The 19,502-nt window shown below is 40.2% G+C and overlaps 1 protein-coding gene across 14 annotated transcripts in view; it reads right to left on the bottom strand.

The window, feature by feature from the left end:
* Positions 1-607: 607 nt before the first annotated feature.
* ATP2B2 (ATPase plasma membrane Ca2+ transporting 2) overlaps positions 608-19,502 on the bottom strand; it is a 382,727-nt gene continuing 363,832 nt past the window's right edge. For 9 of the 14 annotated variants that reach the window (XM_042026752.1, XM_042026744.1, XM_042026755.1 and 6 more), the window contains 2 exons: positions 17,596-17,778; positions 608-933 (listed from right to left, as the gene is read on the bottom strand). In XM_042026752.1, coding sequence (XP_041882686.1) covers positions 622-933; positions 17,596-17,778 — 495 coding nt within the window. In that variant the 3' untranslated portion in view covers positions 608-621. Of the gene's footprint in view, positions 934-5,307; positions 5,364-11,339; positions 11,512-17,595; positions 17,779-19,502 lie in introns of all 14 variants that reach the window. The other 5 variants (XM_042026756.1, XM_042026753.1, XM_042026757.1 and 2 more) reach the window with 3 other exon arrangements.

Raw genomic sequence — 19,502 nt, forward strand, 5'->3', positions numbered from 1 at the left:
ACTATATATATATAGATAGATATATACATATATATAATTAATTATCTATATACTTATATGTATATATCTCTATATATAGTCTCATAAATGTTTAAGTTCCTCTGTCCAACTGGTGCAAATCTACTGTGCAAGTTAAGCTTCGCAACTTCAAAAAAGTTATTTAAATTAATCTATACAATTGAGTCCATGCCACACAAGCATTTCAAAAAACTCACAGACCAGTGAATTGGATAAATAGCCTCAGAAAGAAGTCCTCTGCAGTTCCTGCTTAAGGAGGAAAAAAAAAACAAAACAAAAAGGAAATAAAAACAAACAAAAAGAGAGAAAGAAGGGCCAGCAGTGTACAGTACATTCATGCAGGAGGATTTTTTTTTGTTTTTGTTTTTCTGAAAGGGAACGGGGAGGGGGGGGTATGTAAATCAGCCATTCATTCTTTCCCCAAAACCATTGTGATCAACAATTCATTCACTTGTCTCAGAGCGAATAAGAGTTCAAACAGCTTTTCAGCCAGCAATGTTTTTAATATATATATTTATATATCTCGGTTGCTGTGGGGTTTCTTATTTTATTTGACTTTAACTTTTCATATTTCTTTTTTTTTTTTTGCAGTGACCTTTTCAGCTAAAGTGATGTCTCCAGGCTATGTATTGGGCTTCCTGGACTAGAAGAGGTAGCTGATTTACTTGTATCAGTTGTAAGATTGATTCCACTGTCGATAGCACTGTTGTTCTTGTTCAGCGAGGACGGTGGACTCGAGTTTTTCTTGAGAGCAGGGTCTTCTTCTAGGTCTGTGTCATCAATGAGTGGGATGTGGGGCTGGGAATCTTCTATCCTAAATTCAGGATGAGTCATAAAGTTGTGAATAGAGGTTCTAGATTCTGGTTTTTCTAAACCTTCATAGAGAGAGCTACGGAATGCCTTCACGACGCGGATCTGGGGGGAGAAAAGGAAAGGGCTGTCAGAGGGCACCTCCCCAGGGCAGCACCGGGGCAGAGAACACTTGGTGAAAAATGTAGCACATGGTTAGGGCAGTGCAGGCAGCTGGAGTCCAAAGTCTCTGGATGTTATATGCATAAACGAGTGGCTCAGTTATGTGCATTTTGAATGTCTGTGCCAACTGCAATATTAAAATAAATCAAGGTTTAAAGCCATCAAAGAACTGATGGGGAGGAGTGGTTAAAGAAAGCCAAGGTCCACTCGTGTGGTACATCCCTAGTAAAAGACAAGCCATGTTAATTGAAATGCAAATGTCAAACCATGCATGTTGATAGTTTTTTTGCAGTGAGTAAGTAGAAAGGCTTTTTTTTTTTTAATTAAAAAAGTCTCTTTTGTATTGTAGTTAAAAAAAAAAAACCATTACACATAACATATCACACTTCACAAACAGAAAAGCACGGAACACAGACACGGTTGGATGGGTACGTATGAGACACACACAGGAGCCAAGTGTAAAAACTAGAATATCAATGTTTTTAAAGCAAAATCTAAATGGATGCAGCCAGGAGCACAAAAAGCCAAGCAGACAAAGTACTAAGCGTAATCATGCCACCACAGGGGAAAAAGAAAATCACAGTTACCACATGAACAGAGATAACTTGCACACAACAACTACACTTGGAAGCCTGGATAATGTGAACATAGTATCGTTGAACCAACTTTTATTTGTCCTTCATGCAGATGTGAGGTAAACACTCGAGTATAGACCCACTGTTCTAGCCATTTAGCTTGTTAATAAATAGAAGAACATGTAATAAAATAATGTATTGGTTGTTGGGTTGAATTGAGTCCCATTGTTAACAGCGAGCTGTTTTTGTTTGGTGTCTCGGTTGTGCAGTTAAATGCTGAAAGCCACACGATTTATGCCATATATGCAGTCTTTAAAGCAGGTCAGTGACCTGTGCCAGGGGCCATCTAATGCCAGCAACCACCTGGCAGTAAGAACAGAGGAGAAAATCAACTCAAGACTCAGCCCAGCGATTCTCAGGGATGGTGCCCACAGCTTTCCCAGTAGGAAATGGGAGGAGCGGAGTGAGGAGTGGGGACGCTACATCCTCTGTGGGTGGGCAAAGGGAGGGATGCTCTCTACGTCCCAGGGACCTACCAGTTCTCAAAAGAAGTGAAGGGTTGTGCTGGGTTACTGCTGAAAAAAACAGAACCTTTCGGAAGGGGGTGGAGGGGCAGAGAGGAAAAAACAGAATGGCAAAACGTGATCTGTTGGCAAATGTTTCATGACTAAGTATGAATTCTATCCCTCCACTTCCATGTAGTCCATGAGCAAACCTTGAGCATTTCTCAGGGGGGAGACCAAAACACAAGCAGAGGCAGAAAAGGTGCAAGCAGGTACTGTGAAAGCTTCTCCACACACATTTGAAATGGTTTGGTGGTTGGCATGTGGATCTTTTTACATGCAAATATGCTGCACATTGTTGGTTGGCCTGATAACACCACTGCTTTGTAAAGCTCTAATTCCTCTTTTCCTTGGCAGGCTGCAGTTTAGTAATGGCACAGGGCCACGGGGTTCCAGCTGTGGGGTCCAGCTGATCCTGTGCTTGGAGCTGGCCAAGTTGGACAGAATTTCAGCACATTTCAGGAAGAGGCTGCCTTGGTTTTTTTTTTTCTCTTTGAACTCGGTCCTTGTTTATGCTCTCTAAATTTGGATATTCATCATCTTTTAAAAATCTTAACAGCTGAAGTCCTGCCAACTTCAGATCCTTGGGTCAGCCCAAATACTCTCCCTTCCCTTCACACATACATTTGGTAACAGCAGGGCACAGTACAAAAAGTAGTTCATGTGACTGCTTGTGCTCCAAGTAAGAGGATTGGAGTGGCACAGAACAGCTCAGCCAGATCTTGGGGTGTGAGAACATTTTAGGTTGGCAGAGGTGCAAGAGGGAAGATTGTCTTGCACACTAAACCCAACAAATAAATTTGGAGTCAATTTTACCCACTACAATCACACAGTGTACCTAAGAGAGCTCCTGGAGTTATAAACCAGGGGTTTGTGAGAGCTGAATCTGAGTTGTGCTGAGCTCTGTGAGGGCTCTGTAGAGTCAACAGAGTGGGGTAAGAGATTCATCTGCATTGCTAGAGGCAGAAAGGTGACAAACTAATTCCTTCACTATCTATGCCTGTCTAGCTTGTCTTTTAAAGTGCAGAATAATTAGTCTAAATGATGGAAAAAAAATTGTATGATTTTTGAGGCAGCCTTAAAACCATATTCCCATATTGCCCTATTTTAAATCAGGAAACTTTTTGTACCGTGGGTACTTTACAGGATGGGCTGATGAGGGGACATTTCTGCAAACCTCCCCACTACTTCTGCTTTCTCAACACAAATACCAGTCCCCTCTTCAGCTGCAGCTGAATGCTAGAGCTTATCAATCAACAAGATAATCAAGATAATTCCATGATCTTGAAAGCAGCCACTTGTGGCATAGACTTAAGTTCTATTTGCCAGCTGGATTCTTTTTAGTGAAGGCAGATTTTTATTTGAATAAAAGGGTTTGATATTATCCTGAACAGATCCAGCAGAACACAGTGAAAGGAAAGCTTTTCTTCATCACACAAACAGTATTTAAGTCTCCGTGGTTTAGCAAGAGAGGAACTGCTCTCAATTTGCGAGCTCCACGTCCCGGAGCAGGGAACGCATCTGCGTTGCTTTAACACCAACATTTGGCACCTCGTTTGGATTGAATTCCAAGCCTCTAGTCAATGCAGGGAAAGCTACAGATCCCAGTTGTGTTTGACAGGCAGCTCTGCAAACGTGCCTGCCATGACCTGGATTTGGGGCTCTGCAGTGGCTCCTGAATTAAGAAATTAATGAGCCATTGCAGGGAAGCACTGCAATGATGACTTTTGGCTCATGGATAAAGCTGCAGCCTCTTACTTTGGGTGAAGGTGTGTGGCAAAATTTTTGGCCTGGACTGTTTGGGTCCTGCAGGAACATTTAGATGTTTCTAGAACGGCTTCTACTTGTTCACATTGTTTGTACTGGAAATATTAGCTTAGAACTGCTTCAGCTCTGCTGACACCTCAGGTAGCTCATCTTCTGAAGGCAATGGTAACCTAAGGGCCAAACTGGGCACGTCCCTAAAGCTGACAATAAACAATATTAGATTTCTAAAGAGTTTTCTTCACAAGGCAGCTGTGGATACCCACGTTTCTTTTCTTAAAATTTCTCTACAGAGAAATTAGTTTTCCATTAATTTCTCACTTTAGAGGAAACTCCCTCCTCAACTTAAAATTTTGCATATTTAGCTTGGCATCCAGAGGAAAACATTTATTTTTTTTTTTAGTGTCACACCTCATCCAGTGACAGAATTTCAGCATTACAATAAAAGTCAAAGTCTCATTCAAAGCCTGTCCCCAATGGATCAAATTATTGCTTGCAGGGACAAAACTTACTGGACACAAAGGCAGAGGGTTTGTTGCACATAAAGGTGGCATTCCACCTTCTCTACCATAATACTGCAATATTTAATCTACTCATTATAGCTGATCCCAGATTTAAAAATATGATTTACCCAGAGTTACATGGCCCAACAGCAACAAATTCTTTTAATACATGCTTAAATTCAAGATTTGAGGTAATATCTGGTGTAAAAATGTTTAGGGGCTCTGCTGAAACAAAGCCCACCCAGGTTTTTTTGAAGATAAAATAAAGCAGATGAACTTGGGATGTTGTTATGGCTGTAAAAGCATGGAAAAGCAGGGACATCCATGATGGATAGAACCTGGGAAGTGTTGGTTTAGTATGAACTATGTAGAGTTCATGTAATGGTGCTTCTTTATGAGACTGACAATGCCAAGGGAAGACAAACAGTGAGATACAGCTCCCTTTTCTCACAGTAATGGAGACAACAGAAAAAAATGAACTGCTTTTAACAAAAGACTGTGGGGACAACACTTCAGGACATTTTTGACACTGCTATAAGTTTCCACTTCTTTCTTCTCTGGAGCTGTAACAGAAAAAAACTCTTCAGCTTCATCCCACCTTGAAAGTCAGATTTAGTATACTGCATCAGGCAAGAAAAAAAAAAAGCAAAAACAAACAAAAAAAAAAAAAGAAATAGAATTTTAGATACTACAATTTTTTTTTTTTCCCATCAGAAGAAAAAGGTGATATTCAGAATGTCAGTCCTATGTACAACCATCTAGGCAAAATATCCAAAGCCTGGTAAGCACCAACAGCTGTTTATGGTTGGTAGTGTGTGGGCTTATACTCGAATGTTTACCTGGCTTCATCTAAGCCAAGTATCTGGAGTTTGGTTCACATTCATTTCAGGCTCAAGGTTAAAGACTCACAACCTCTTTTTATTTCACTCTCTCCTGCTGAACCCTTTTGTCCAATGTTCTCTAGCCCTCTGGGAAAACAAACACATTTAATATTCAGACAGTAGAGAGTAGGGCACTGCAACAGCAAATAAATTCAATACTGAAAGGTCAGTAAGGTGATTAGTATAAAATTGTAAACAAGAGGTCAATTTTGTGAAGAGATGCCAACTCTTAGGTGTAACTGAGACTATTCTAGGTCAAGACTAAAGCTGTACAAAGGTAAAGGAGTTTGGTCAAGGACTATTGCATATGGAAAGCTTTGAAATAGGAAACCTCTTCAGTATATTGGTATTTATTTCGTTTTGAAGCCTCCCAGTTTTAGGTGAGTAAAATCAGATTAGGTCTCCACAGGAGATGCTGCATGGATTGGAGTCACTCATAAATTTTGTGCCTCGTATGTTCTGGAGAGCAGAAGTCAAGCAAATTCAAATACAAAGTAAAAAAAAAAAAAAAATCTATAAAAATTAGAATTCTAGTTTTCTGCTTTAATGAGTGAAATGGATGCACAACATTATCTGTGCTATACTCTTTCCACATAAAGATGCAGTAAATCCTGCAAGTGCTGCTGAAAATTCAAACCACAGGCAGCAAGGAAAGCAGAGCACCCCCACAGGCCTGATTCTCATTCCACAAAAGGCTCACAGGGCTGAATTCCACTGTGCTTTAGAGTATAAGAGCAGAGCCATATGCAGGGCTTCCACTTCCCACAGCAGGATTGCTGCAAAATTATGGAGTTTGACATTTTTGTATCAGATTTAAATAAATCGCACAAGCCTTTAAGAGAACGTGTTTGTGCTTCAGGATCTAACCCTTCTTGCCATGGCACATCTCCACTTGAGGGCTTGGCTTTATATTTAGGCTCTAAATCTGCTTAATTAGCCTTCAGGGAGGAGATACAGGAGTTGATTTTGATTTTTTGCATATCCCTGCAGGGTTTGATCAAACCCTGGTTACAGCCAGGGGAAGTCCTAAGCTTTAGTATGGAACCCCAATTCAATGGTGCAACTTTTATAAACATATTTTTAGCTGTGGGTTTCAATTCTGCTTGGTCCATTTCCTCCTGTGATGGTTATACTTCCTGTACTGAAAATGCCCTCTGGGCTTGCTCTGGGATCTGAATGTAGATCGATATTGGGCAGCAGTCTTTGCCTCAACATTTATTAAAATAGATGATTTCTTTAAAAGAAAATTGTTCCCATTTTTCTTCATGAAACGATTCCATCCAAACAAGATTTTGCCTCAAGTTTTAGCTCTAAATTCTCAATTATTTCATTTACAGAAAATTAAATATGTAAGAAATATAAAAGCTCTTCATGCAAAGCAGACTGCAAACGGTTAAATGGAATCTTTAAGATGATCTCGTGGGAAATGGGCTGTGAGAGCCACAGGAACTCAGCTTGCTGAGTGCCTCACGTTGGTGTGGCACAATTTGCAGATGCTCATGGCCTTGTGCCAGCCCAAAGCAAACCCTGGGTGACACCTGAACCTGTAAATGACAGTTCCTGCCCCTGTGCCACCCCAGCAAAAGCTGAATGTCCAACACTGCTCCCTACGCACGACACGTTCTTGGCACGTCTCAGAAATGGCAACTATTCTTTAATTAAAAGGGGAATGGGAAAGGTCGTCTGGCCATGCAAATGAAGCCCCAATTCTGAAGGCTCTGGCCCCTCCAAGTGAAGCAGAGCACAAATCCAGCCTTAGGGGTGCTGAGCTCTGCTCTTGCATGAAGACACTTCTTAAAAACCAACCAACCAACCAACCAACCAGGCATAAAAATAAGCCAAAGAAACCTTCTGAGCTCTGTATGATGGACAAACACCTCTGAGACAATTCTGTGGCTGACTGGTGAGATTTTAACTGCTGCTATAAAATTTGGAGTCGTGACTGTGTATTTTCTCCTGTCTCACCACACAAGTGGGTCACTAGAGGCCACTGCTGCTGGGGTTCATGCAGTAAAAAGTTTCAAGGGATTCTATTAAGTATTTGCTTCTAAAAACCTCTGACAAAACTGACAGTTCTCAACAGAACCAAGAAAAAGGAACTCTGGGAGGTCTCCTTTTGGTGGGGTTTGGTTTGGTTTGTTTGTTGTTTGCCCAGTGCTTTCTAAACTTAACAATTACAACCTTTTCTGAAAGAAGTGAGGGGGTTTTTTAAGAGACCTGCAGTTCCTGACTGCTTCCAGTTGGGAAGAGTAGGAGCTCCATATGAGAATGAGGGGAAGAGCAAGCACAAAGGAATATTAAATGTGTGTCTTTCTTGGAAAATCTGAATCAGTGCTCTTTTGCATGGGTTATCTATTGCTAACACAAACCAGGTACAAACAGAGTGGGATAAAGACTTGTTTACTTTGTGTACAGTTAGATATTCTCACCCTCAGTCTAATTAAAAAATCTAGCCATAAAGCATTAATCACATAATTTTAAGCACAAGATAATTTTTGGGGTTACTAATTCTGAGCTCCAAAAAGGAAAAAAGATGCTCCACTGCCCCAAGGTTCTGGGTTTTTTTCCCCCAAAATAAAACACAGAAAAAAATGCATATAAAATACACATCCACCAAAGGCTGTACCTGAACCCACCCCTAAGTCTGCTGTGTAAGAGCTTTCAAGTGATAGAAGTTTGTGTGTAAATCTGAGTGCTCATGCACTCAACAAAAACTAAGACTACATCCACAGAGAGCCTTAACTTCCCCATATTTTCATATTCTGTAGCTTAAATATTTGCATATTAAACAGGTGTGCATATTTAGTGGGCATTTAAATGAATTTCTTGATTTTTTCAGCATATAGAAAATGCCAGGTTTTAATTTGCAGGAATTCTTGCTCTGTTTATTTAAAGCTTCAACACCTTTCAAAAGAGACGAGGGATTCATGGATGGACCCCACTGTTATCAGTTAATGGTGACATCCAGGAGTTTGTAGTTTGTGATTGGCAAAAACACCTTGGCAGCTAACTAGGGAAACTTTTGTATTGTATTAAATATTCCCTTAATTAAAGGATTCCACAACTCTGAATGGGCCAAATTTGTGAATGGCTGCTAACTACATGCAATAACTTGCTAATCTGTTTCACAAACCACTGCAGGAGTGGATTTCACAGGAAGATTTCTCTTTAAGCAGGCACTAAGCTTTGAGTCAAACATTAATTTGCCCAAAAATACTAGAAAAAAATTCCATTTAAAAAAAAAAAAATTCCAAAATGTTACTATAAGCCTGCAGAAGAAATCTCACAGATTCCTGAGGAGTCACAATTAACTTTCTATTAAAAAGAAATATAATTAGTAAAGAACTTCATAAATGCTCTGTTGAATTCGACTGACATCTTATCAAGAGAGCATCATGTGATTCCTCTAATTTTTTGCTAAGTATTTATTGACATCAGACCCTCTCCATTTTAGGCACCCAAAATGACACCTGAAATACCCCAATTGTTGCAACTGGCTCAGCCATTTTCGAGAACTAGACCTTGTTTTCCTTCCTATACTCTCCCTTGATGCTCCCCAAAATATATTTACATATATTTTTTAAAATCCTGAAGAATGGGAAAGCCTTCAAAATCAGAAGTACAATTATCCCGTTATTCCCTCCCACCCCATGGGAAGAGGGGAATGATTTGGGGGTTGAGCCACTCTGAGCAGCTCAGAGGAAAGCAGCCAGTCCTGTGTGACCACACACAGTTTAAGCACAGAGTTAAAAGCAGACCTAGGTGAGCACTTTGCAACCGGGATTTCCTCAAAAAATGCCAATTCATAAAAATACACCCCATTTCTATGAAATTTGGATTAGGAAATGTTTTCCAAGTTCTGGAAGATGAACAACCCACTGCAAATACCCCATTTAAAATTAAAAACCGTGGGGCTTTTATTTGTTGGTGTTTTTTCACTGCCATTCATAAATTTGCATCTTTGTATGAATAAATCAAAACTTTCCCTAAGTGTTATAATTCCGATTTAATACCAACAGACATTCTGCTGTGGTAATAAAACACCAGCAGTCCAGAAAAACCACTTTAAAATCCCAGTGTCCAATTGGCCTCTGCCATGGAGATCCCTATCTTTGGGCAGTTTAACAAATCAATCATCTGGCTTTTATTGCCCTGAATAAACGTGGCTATAACCAGAGGAGCTCTGGAGAGCTGTTTTATTTCTCCAAATGAAAGGTGACAAAGGCTGGAGCAGATTCTGCTTTCTCCTATTAATTAACTGCAGCCCATAAAGGAGCGAGGGCCTTGTCAAGACACAAGAACATCCAATTCTTGTTGCTTTGCTGCAGTGGAGAGTGGAGAGGGAAGATAAATTGTCTATTTAAATTCTATTAGATCTTTCCTCCCAGAGCGCTGGCTACAGCATGTCAGGGAAACATTTCCCACAGCACCACCAGCTGCTCCCAGTTTCCTGCTCAAATGGAGAAATTCTACCCTGGGAAGTCATTCCCTGGGTGAAAGGCAACTTTGGAATTTTGGTGGTTTGTGCCCTCACGTGTGGAAGTGAGTGAACGTGGGCTCAGGAACCTGGCACAGCTTCATGACTTTGCTTCTCCCAATCCTGCTGCTGCCATGGAATAGTTCAGGTGAAAGTTCTCAGGCCAAACTTCCCAAGATAAAAGTAGGAAAATATAGAAAAATCTCCAAGGAGCAATTGCCAAAGTTGGAACTGAAATAGCTTTAGCAAAAATGATGTTTCTCCTTTAAATCCGACAGAACTTCAGGTGCTGTGCTCTGCTCTTGCATGAAAACACTTTAAAAACCAACCAACCAATCAACCAGACATGAAAAAAAGCAAAAAAACCCCTTCAGAGATCTGTCTGATGGACAAATACTTCTGAGACTATTTTGTGATTGTTCGATAAGATTTAATTGCTGCTATAAAAGTCATGTCTGAGTGCTTGGTGTGCAAATACTGAGGGGGTTTGCACTCAAACTTGAAAGGTCAAGCTTCCTTTTTCCTGCAGAAGTTCTGGAATTTTATCCCCTTCTCTTGTCGGCTTTATCTCTGTCTGCCTTCCCTCTCTCTGTTGGCCAGAGAGAAAAGAGCAGTTTCTTCTCTGTCTGGCCAACTTCTCTCTAAAACTTGTATAAGGAATATGCCCAGTTATCTTCTGCAGCGTGTGACAAGCTTGTAAACGGAGTTCTCTACATTTAAATATTCTTTTAATGCTCTAATACAAAATAGCCACTCACAGTCCTGGATAAATAAAAATCTAGAACCAAAGTCTTCCTGAGAAACTGGAATTTTTCTGTTACTGAAGCAGCCCTTCCTTATCAGCTGCCTCAAAGATGTTTCATTCCCTTCAGTACCTCTCCAGTAGATATTTTGCATCTAAAACCAAGCTGTGTCAGGATTTTAGGATTCAGAAATCTGCTTCTTCTAAGAAATTTGTTACCACACCAATTTTGCTGTTTCAACATTGTCCTTTGATTTGTCTAGGTCCCTCCTGCTTCAATGCTTACCTGCCAGTGAACTCAGAGATATAAATCTACACCTAAATAAGACAGAGAGAATAAATCTAAATAAGGTGGAGAGAATAAATCTAAATAAGTCTTTCACCTTTCATGTAAAGTTTAGCCCCTTAGCCTGGCATCATAAACTACATTCCCTATTTTCTTGTTCCTTCCTTTCCATGTCTTTCCTGGACATGTTACTGAGGATTCCTGGTGGAATGATCTGATATCTGAAAAGCTCTAAAATCATTTAAAATCTATCTTTTATAAGCAGTAGAAAATACATCAATGACACTGAGAAAACCTGACAGAACCCTCAAATAAAATTGAAATCTCCTCACAATAGGTAAAAAATGACCAAAATTCCTGTCCTCACCGTGAGTTAGCAAAGAGAAAGAGAGAGCAACTCCTGGGGAGTATCTACTGTACACAAAGTAATCACGTCCCAGGTTTTGAGCTAATTAAAGTCAGAGCAGAGACTGGGGAGGGGCAGAGGAGCTGAGTCTCAAGCGACTCTGGCTAAGTTGGCATCTCTGAGGGTCGGGTGCAGTAAGAATTCACACTCACGCCCAGCCGCAGCAGCAGAGGTGCTGGTAGGAGAGGAAAGAGCATTGGATAACGATACGTGACTAGGGCTAGAAATATTGGTTACATCCTGGGTCTGGCTTGTGACGGAGGACTGTCTCCTGAGAGCCCCCTGAAAGGAAGTGCCACTCTTGAAAGTATTGACTACTTCGATCTGTAACGGAGGAAAGAACGAGACAAGTTGCTTAAAGTATGGATACAGTTGCATAACTGACAGGAATAATCATGAAAAACAACAAATCAACCGTGCACACGCTTCTACTTCAGGTGGAATCAATATTTTTAAGGGTCCCTTTTCAATGTTTTTAGAAACGATTCAAATTTTCTGTCTGGATAAAATGAGGCAGCTCCGGACGAGGCAGTGGAGCTGCATCACTTTAAACAAGTAGAAGATTTGAAATAACAGTCTTTTAAAATTTAAACCATTTTATTTAGGAGTAAATAGAAACAACTGGAATGTTTGATATCACTAATCTCCACTCTTTTTTTCCTACTTAGATTAAAGTCACACTGTTATTTCTCTCCAGGGGGAGAAAAAAGTCAGTTACTCAGTTGGAATTTGGGGGAGGGGGATGGGGATGACACTCAACCAAAACAGAAAAACTTTAATACTCAAAATACGACTCCATTTTGTCTATAAACCCAGGGTTTCCAGTACACAAGTTTGATAAAATAACTCTTCCAATATTTTAGCTGACGTTTTCTGTAATGAAAGTTTGCATAAATTTAGCATAGTTGTAAAGAATGTTGGGGGTTTATAACCAGAGGTTTAAAGAGATTAAAATTGTATCTTTATACAAAGCACTTAAAATCACCCAGAAAATGATGTGGAACTGGATTGACTATTGCAGCAAATAACATGACAATTTTCTACTTGTTTTCATATGCCTGTTTGACAGATCCATCCTGAGCACTTTTAGTCCTCGCCACAGAGGATGAGTTAAAAACAAAGCTGAGTATTTCAAGGCATCCTTTGGCACCAGTGTAAACTCCTAAAAAGCAGGCTCTGGGTACAGAGGGAAAGCCAGGGATTGGCAGGAGTAAATCCCACAAATCCCTACAGCCCAAAATGTTCTCTCTGTTGCATCAGTGCAACCACAACAGACAAAGCAGCAGGAATTCCCACGGGAGGAATTCAACCAACTACTTGTTTGAAGTAACCCACTGTTACCAGATCATGCAGCCCACATTTCTGGAGATAACCAGCCTAGAAAAAGGGAAATTGGTGGTATTTTTATCCATTTAAACAGCACAAATCTCGGTGCAAACCCTCCTACATTTTCCAAGTGGGAAGACCTAAATGAATTTATGATTTTCTGCTGTGGTCAGTCTTAGGAATAAACCAGTTTGTAGGGCTGCATCTTCATTAATATGGATGTTTCCCATCTCTTAATCTTATCTTTGGCCATCATTGTTTCTTTTCCTGTGTGTTTTTATGGGAATAATCAACCACAGCCAGCTGGAAAAGGGATCCCATGTTACTGCTGTGAAATTGGCACCGTGAATTTTCCTACACAAAGCCCAACTGATTTGTTCTGTCTGAGCCCTGGTACCATTTCACTGTGCACACCCAGGGCTGGACAGTGTTCAGCAGACCCCACAACTGCAGAGCTTTGTTTTTGGCAGCAGACTTACATGTCCAGTGCAAATCTCACAGTAAATCAGACAACGTGAGGTGATTGGCACATGGGGTAGGGCACGAGGGGGGTGTTAGCTAAGGTTCATGGAAAAACCACATGGCTCAAACCATGGCTCATGTGGCAAATTCAATACTCACCTGAAACGCTCTACAAAAGTAGAATTAAATACAGATCTTGGGTTCTCGGGGTCGAACCCAGGTGACAGAGCACTCTTCAAAAGAGACCATTCAAAAAAGACTTCTGAGACTCCCACTGAGGGCATGAAATGTGCTGATAAACCCTGAGCCAAAGGGTATTTCTAGATGTGCAAATGCCTTCCTAACAAACTGAAAGCCTCTGGTACAAGAGTGAAAAGATGAGGGAAGATCTGTATTTAATGGTTTCTTCAGAGAACAAGAATTACAGCCATGTAATTTGCTTTTCTCCTGAAGAAAGGAACTCCAGCTCTTCATGGATGTAATTCATGGGGGGAGGATGACAACCTCCCCAGAATCCTAAAAGCTGAACATACAGGACTGTGCTCTGCCTGAAGCCAAGAAAGAAGAGAAGAACTTGGCCCAAAAGTTTGTCTTCTCCAAGCAGAAAATAACAAAGAAGAAAAGAGTTCATGGAAATAAATAGGGCACTTTGAATTAAGATGTAACCTTTTAATGACAAGGGAAAGCATTTATTTAGAACAATTCAAGCTGCTAAAGAGGAGAAAGGAAACAAAAATTCTTGAGTTTAAAAAATTTCCAACACAATATAGGATGCAGTGGTGTTTTGATTATGGACCTTCAGGTAGAGAAAAAATACTGTCCTACATTTGAAGCTTATCCATAACGTTGAAATTTTGCACACCTTTCTCATTTTTCCCTGTGTTCTATCCTGTAGAAGATCCCATTTTTTAAGGTGTGCACAGCCTGTAAAAATATCAGTGATTAGCAACTAAAAAAACATTTAAAATCTAATAGTAGCAGAATAGTCCTGGCAGAGCAGATTTTTTTCCTGATTTTTAACACAAAGCAGATTTTCAGAATGATTTCTTTTTTCATTAACATGAGTAGGACCCAGGACTCATTCCCCTAATCTCCAAGCAGGATATTAATTTAAAATTTAAAAAAAAACCTTAAAAAAAGCCACCTTTCTGCACGAAATAGAACCGTTTCCATTCCACTTACACAAGGCTACCACGATGTTTTCTATATTAAAAGCTACATGGAAACCATAAAACGAAATTCTGGCTTTTCATCCAACATCAGAAACTGTTGCCAGGAGTGACTTTCACTGCTGGCAGGTTTGAATTGGTTGAAAAGAAAAGTTTTTATGTTTTCTACATGAAAAATTAAGGGTGAAAAACGCAATACAGCACCGCTGGGTGGTTTTTAGCATCTGAAGAGGAATAATCTTTAAGTAGCAATTGCCATGTCACCTGTATTCTTTTCAGCTTTTCCTTTTATTCTCAGAACATTCCAGGCAGTTGTTTCCCACCTGATGCAGATAAAACAAACTGAATTTCAGGATGAATGAAGCAGCAGAGGAAAGAATCAGACCGGGGGTGTAAAATTCTGAGAAACTTGAGAAGTTTTTGAATCTCCTCACTTCAGAATGTTTCCATTCTCAAATGTGAGGGAACTAGAGAAACTTTCAATGGACAATTACAAGAGTTGAGATGCATTTTTTTCTCCTGGTTTTCACTCAGCTGATGCAGTTTGGCCTGGAGGTGAACTTGGTGAACTTCCCAAAGGCTGTTAGACCCACCAAGAGGGTGTGATCAGTCTTGTCTGCCTTCAGAATGAAAACTTTGTGAGAAATGCAACAAAGACTGGAAAAAACTGCAGAAAACTTTTGCAAAGTCCTGTCTTTATGCGATTTCAGACCTCGTTTAGATCTTCCTCAAACCTGAATAACTAAAATGAGCCGTTTGTGAAGCTTCACACCTCAGTGGTCATCTGAGAGAGGCTTCCAGTGAGGGAACTCTTCCATTCACAGAAGGAGAACACACATCCATCCAGAGATTCCCTACTGCATGTTTATAAGACAAGAAAATATCTAAATTAACAACAGGAGGCCAAAAAGAACAAATCAGAAGTTGATAGCCAGTGTCTGGCTTAGTTATGTGCATTTTTCATACGCCTTTCAAGTGAATTTATGCAAGTCTTCACAGAAACAGAAAAATCCCAGTGAAAATCCCTTCTCTGGTGTCTTGGGTTGAACCCTCTGTTTGAGAGGGGATGTGGAAGAAAAATCTCTTTAGCAGTGCAAAGTTTTGTCAGTTTGGATGGGCTTAAATGAGAGCACTGCAAGGGAGATGTGTTGGTCACCTGCAAACAACACCCAGCCTCTTGCAGGTTCTTTATTTCAGAAGTGAAAGCTGTGGCCATCTGTCCATAGTGACTGAAGAGAAAATAAGGGCAAATCATCCAAATTACAGCAACAAGTGTGAAAACTGGTCTTGGTAGGATTGAATGATCAACCTGATCCTGAGCCCAGTGTTTATTCCTAGTCTGCCATCCTCAGAGAGATATAAAATGAGGGGATGCTCTGCCTTCTTCTTCCGCCTCTCCAGGAGTGCAGAGGACTCCTGCAAATCCTCCCAGGGATGCTACAGACATCCCAATCTTCTTCCAGCAGCTCTTCTTTTGCTGGCCTCCTGAGAAACGCAGTACGAGGGAATTAATCCACCTGGAAGGGCCCCACACACAGCTCAGGGATCAAATCTGACCTAAGTCCATCACTCTCTGCTGCACACCTGGGCACTGCTTTGGAATCTGCTGGCCCATTTTCTTTTCTTTCTTTCATTGTCATTGCACAGATGTGAAATGGATGCAAAAAAATCAAAGTCACTGAGTAAATAAAATGAGAAGAAAAATCACAGAGGCCTCTTGGCAGAGAGGAGGGAGACATCCTACCAGAGGTGCTTCTACAGCTAAGAGCAGAAAGGAAACTGAGATGGATGTTAGATAATTAATGTTAGAGAGATAATTAATGTTCATTTGGGTTTAAGTAGTGCAAAAGAATCATTTCTCTGTGAATTAAGTGGACAAAGAGATGCAGAACTAAAAGCTACCTCTCAGACTAGAAAGAGAACTGAAAGGATGTAATTTGCTTTGTTTTGCTTGAAGATATTTACACTCACCCCAACCAGAAAGACATCCTGACAGAAATGCCAACAGGCAACACTCCTCCTACAGCCACCAGGGAGAAAAGAATGCACATTTAGAGGTCATCTTTCCCTGAAGATCACCGTTACCTGGGCACCTGCCTGTCCCAATTGAAATTTGAATTTGAATTTTCTCTAGTGATGAGTGCTCCTGACTCAATGGAGTCAAGACACACAACCTCAAAGCTGAAGATCCGTATTTAACCACTTACCACAGAACCCTGGGAATTCCCCAACTCTTAATCTCTACCAGCAGCTTCCACCCTCTTTATTTCATGCTCTGCAGATGCAGCCAAGAGATTTCACTGCCCTAATTTGACTTCTTGCCATCATTTTCTTCTAAATTCCTGGGTGCATCTCCCTCCCACCCCCCCAAAAAAATATCAATTTGTAGATGTGAAAAACCAGAATGTGCTATTTATCTTGGATGAAGGCAAAACCCCCAAATCTTCTGAGACAAAAATGTTCTTTAGAAGATTCTTTCAAGACAAAAAGATCTTTTTCTTAATTATTCACCTCTTTTTCTTGTCAGGCTCATGTAAAACATGCACATCTGATGTGGTGATATCTGTTCTCTGCTGCAAGCTGGCAGAAATACTCGATCTTAGAAAGATCAAGCAGAGCACACCTGAGTGCAATGAAACACTTCACTGCAATGGAAAAGGCAAAAGACTTCACATCATTTTCTTCAGCACTCCAGCACGAATTTTACAGCTCCTTAACCTGCACTATATTTGGCACCATTGTTCAGTGCAAAGATCTGGTATAATAAAAAATGCCGTGGATTTTTGTGTTTAGAGGAATTTGGGCAGAGATATTTCTAAGGAATCGTTCCTAGTAGCCAACTCTTACACCTCAATATTTGATGCCTGCTTAAGCCCTTCCTACTAAATTCCAGAACCACATCTTTCATTACCTAATAGGAAAGAAAACCAATCCCTCTTAATCGTGATTGATGTGTGGCAGTGCCAGAACTGAACAGATTAAATTTTTTAATCAAATTGTTCCTCATACTTCAGACTACCCAATTTCAATTATTCTGTTAGTGCAGCAATGGCAGCTACAATATATTTTTTTGAGCAAATCAAACAATATGTTTTAGACAGCTTTCAGAACATTCTGCGAGCTGATGTTGGCCAAGCAGCACACTTTTATGAGCTATCATCACTCGAGGAGAAAAAGAACATCCAGTCAGGGTATTCTCAAATCACAGATTCCTGGGTTTGCATTTTATCATTTTATATCTTTGCAGTTTATCCCTTCTGCTGCACACAACCCCTTTGCTCAGATCCTCTATTTTGTTTTTCATGGTTTTCCTTTGGAAACAATCAACCAGTGCCATCCTCCAAACACACAAATACTCCGTGGCTTCCTGTTAACGTTATCTTGCCTCGATCCCACATTAAACGTTTCTTTGGGTGGTTTTAGACCTTATGGGCATTTATTTTTAGCATACCTGGGTTTGGATTCTGTTGAGCCCTCGGAACCAGAGGATTTGTCCACGTCGGAGTTCTCTCTCTGCATGATCAATTTCTTCAACATCTTCATTGAGCTCTTCCTCAGGGACCTCCTCCTTCTCAGTGAGCCTCCCTGCCTCCTTTAAAAACTTTAGCCTACTTGTTGGGATGGTTGCAATGACCTAAAATTACAAAAAAGTACTGAAAACATAAGCCTCATTCAAGAGCAACAGTATAACAATCTGCTAATTACAAAAGAGCAATCATATTTTAGTAAGATCTAGAAAAGCTGAGCTAAGCCTGTTCCTAACAGCACTTTGCACTTGGACAACTCCATTTTAGTCCCAAAATATTTCATTTACTATGTGAACAATCAGCATGATTTGCACCACTAAACCACAGTGTGGAGCAAGATCAAGGCTGGGAAAATTGTTACCAATAAAACAAACAGAAAATAAAACAAGATTGAAATATTTTAATGTAATTATGGAAAGAAAACTTAACAAGACTGATAGCTCTGCAATTAGAGTTTGGGTATTTGTAATGAATTATGGTAATGGGAGCTGAAAATTCATTGCATCTCATAAATCTTGCACTCCCTTGGTTCACAGCTTCAGCTTCCCCTTGTTCCAGCAAGTCAGGATTCTTTCCTGGCATTTCTCAAAACTGAGTTTTCTGAAAGGTCTGGATCTGGCTGTTGGACTTTTCATGGGACTCTAACTCTGTGTCCTTACCACCAATAAATTCTAATTAACTTAACCCCTCTTATTCTGTTTGCCCACCAACACGGTCCTTGGCAGTAACTAATACAGGAGAACAATCTTCCAACATTGCAGATACTGCAGCTGGACAATTGTTTTCAATGGATTTCAGTGTTACCCTCCTGGGCAGTCATTTTCTCTTTGTTCTGATTCCTTGAATAAAACCAGGAGCAGATTGGGCAATTTAAACATTACCTGGAATACACTGAATGCTTAAAGTAAACCACCTACAAAGTCAACTATTAGACCCACTTAGCAAAAAACTGCTGCAATTTTCTTTTTTGTCTTCGTTTCAGCAGTGAGCAACCACAACTGTGAAGCCCAGATGTGTGAAAAATGAAGAGAGAACCAAGACAGCTGAGGGAAATTGGTGAGGAGAGCTTTGGAAAACTGGAATGGATGCAGTGAAGACACGTGGAAAGGTTCCAAATATTTTCAGGGTGAAAGCAAACTTTTGAGTTTGCTGAGGGTCTCCTTGAGCTTCATGACCCACAAGGCCACTTTTATTGTAATGTTTTCAAAGACAGATTAGAAAAAAAAAATAAATAACCAAACCAAACCCAGTTTCTACACTACTATAAAGCCTTTTTAAAAGGGGGTTGAAAAATAAGATGCAAACCTGGAAAAGGAATGAATTGGTGTGACATGAGTAAAGACAGAACAGCAGAGAAAATGAAAGGGTAAATCTCATCAATTCAATACTTACTGAAAGTTCTTCAGCCTCCCAGCTTTCAAAACTACAATGCCAGCACTCTACAGAGAGAAACTACTGGAGACTGTGGGATCTGATGAAATTGATGGTGATAAAGGATTTTTAAGCCAATATTCATAAAAATAAGTGTAATGGATCAGGATTCTATGTGATAGAACATTCCTCTCCTGCACCACCTCAGCCAAGCTGATAAGACTCTGCTCTGATTCTTTCCTTAAGGTGTTTACATGGCTTTTTTCATTATTCATTCATTTTCTGTATCTGCCAGCACCCACACTGGTCAGGGCACAGACTCAACAGACTGGAAGCAGATTAAAGAACTAAATATTATTCCCAGAAGAATGAACACAGCTTTAAAAAGTGATCCGTAATTCTGGGAATGGGACATGAAATACTTTAGAAAGCCTTGGTTGTCAGAAGGAATGGGAGCTGT

This window comes from Corvus kubaryi, unplaced genomic scaffold (assembly GCF_017639235.1).
Source record: "Corvus kubaryi isolate FWS band 111438036 unplaced genomic scaffold, C.kubaryi_AGA036_p1.0 37285, whole genome shotgun sequence".
Taxonomy (NCBI): Eukaryota; Metazoa; Chordata; class Aves; order Passeriformes; family Corvidae; genus Corvus; species Corvus kubaryi.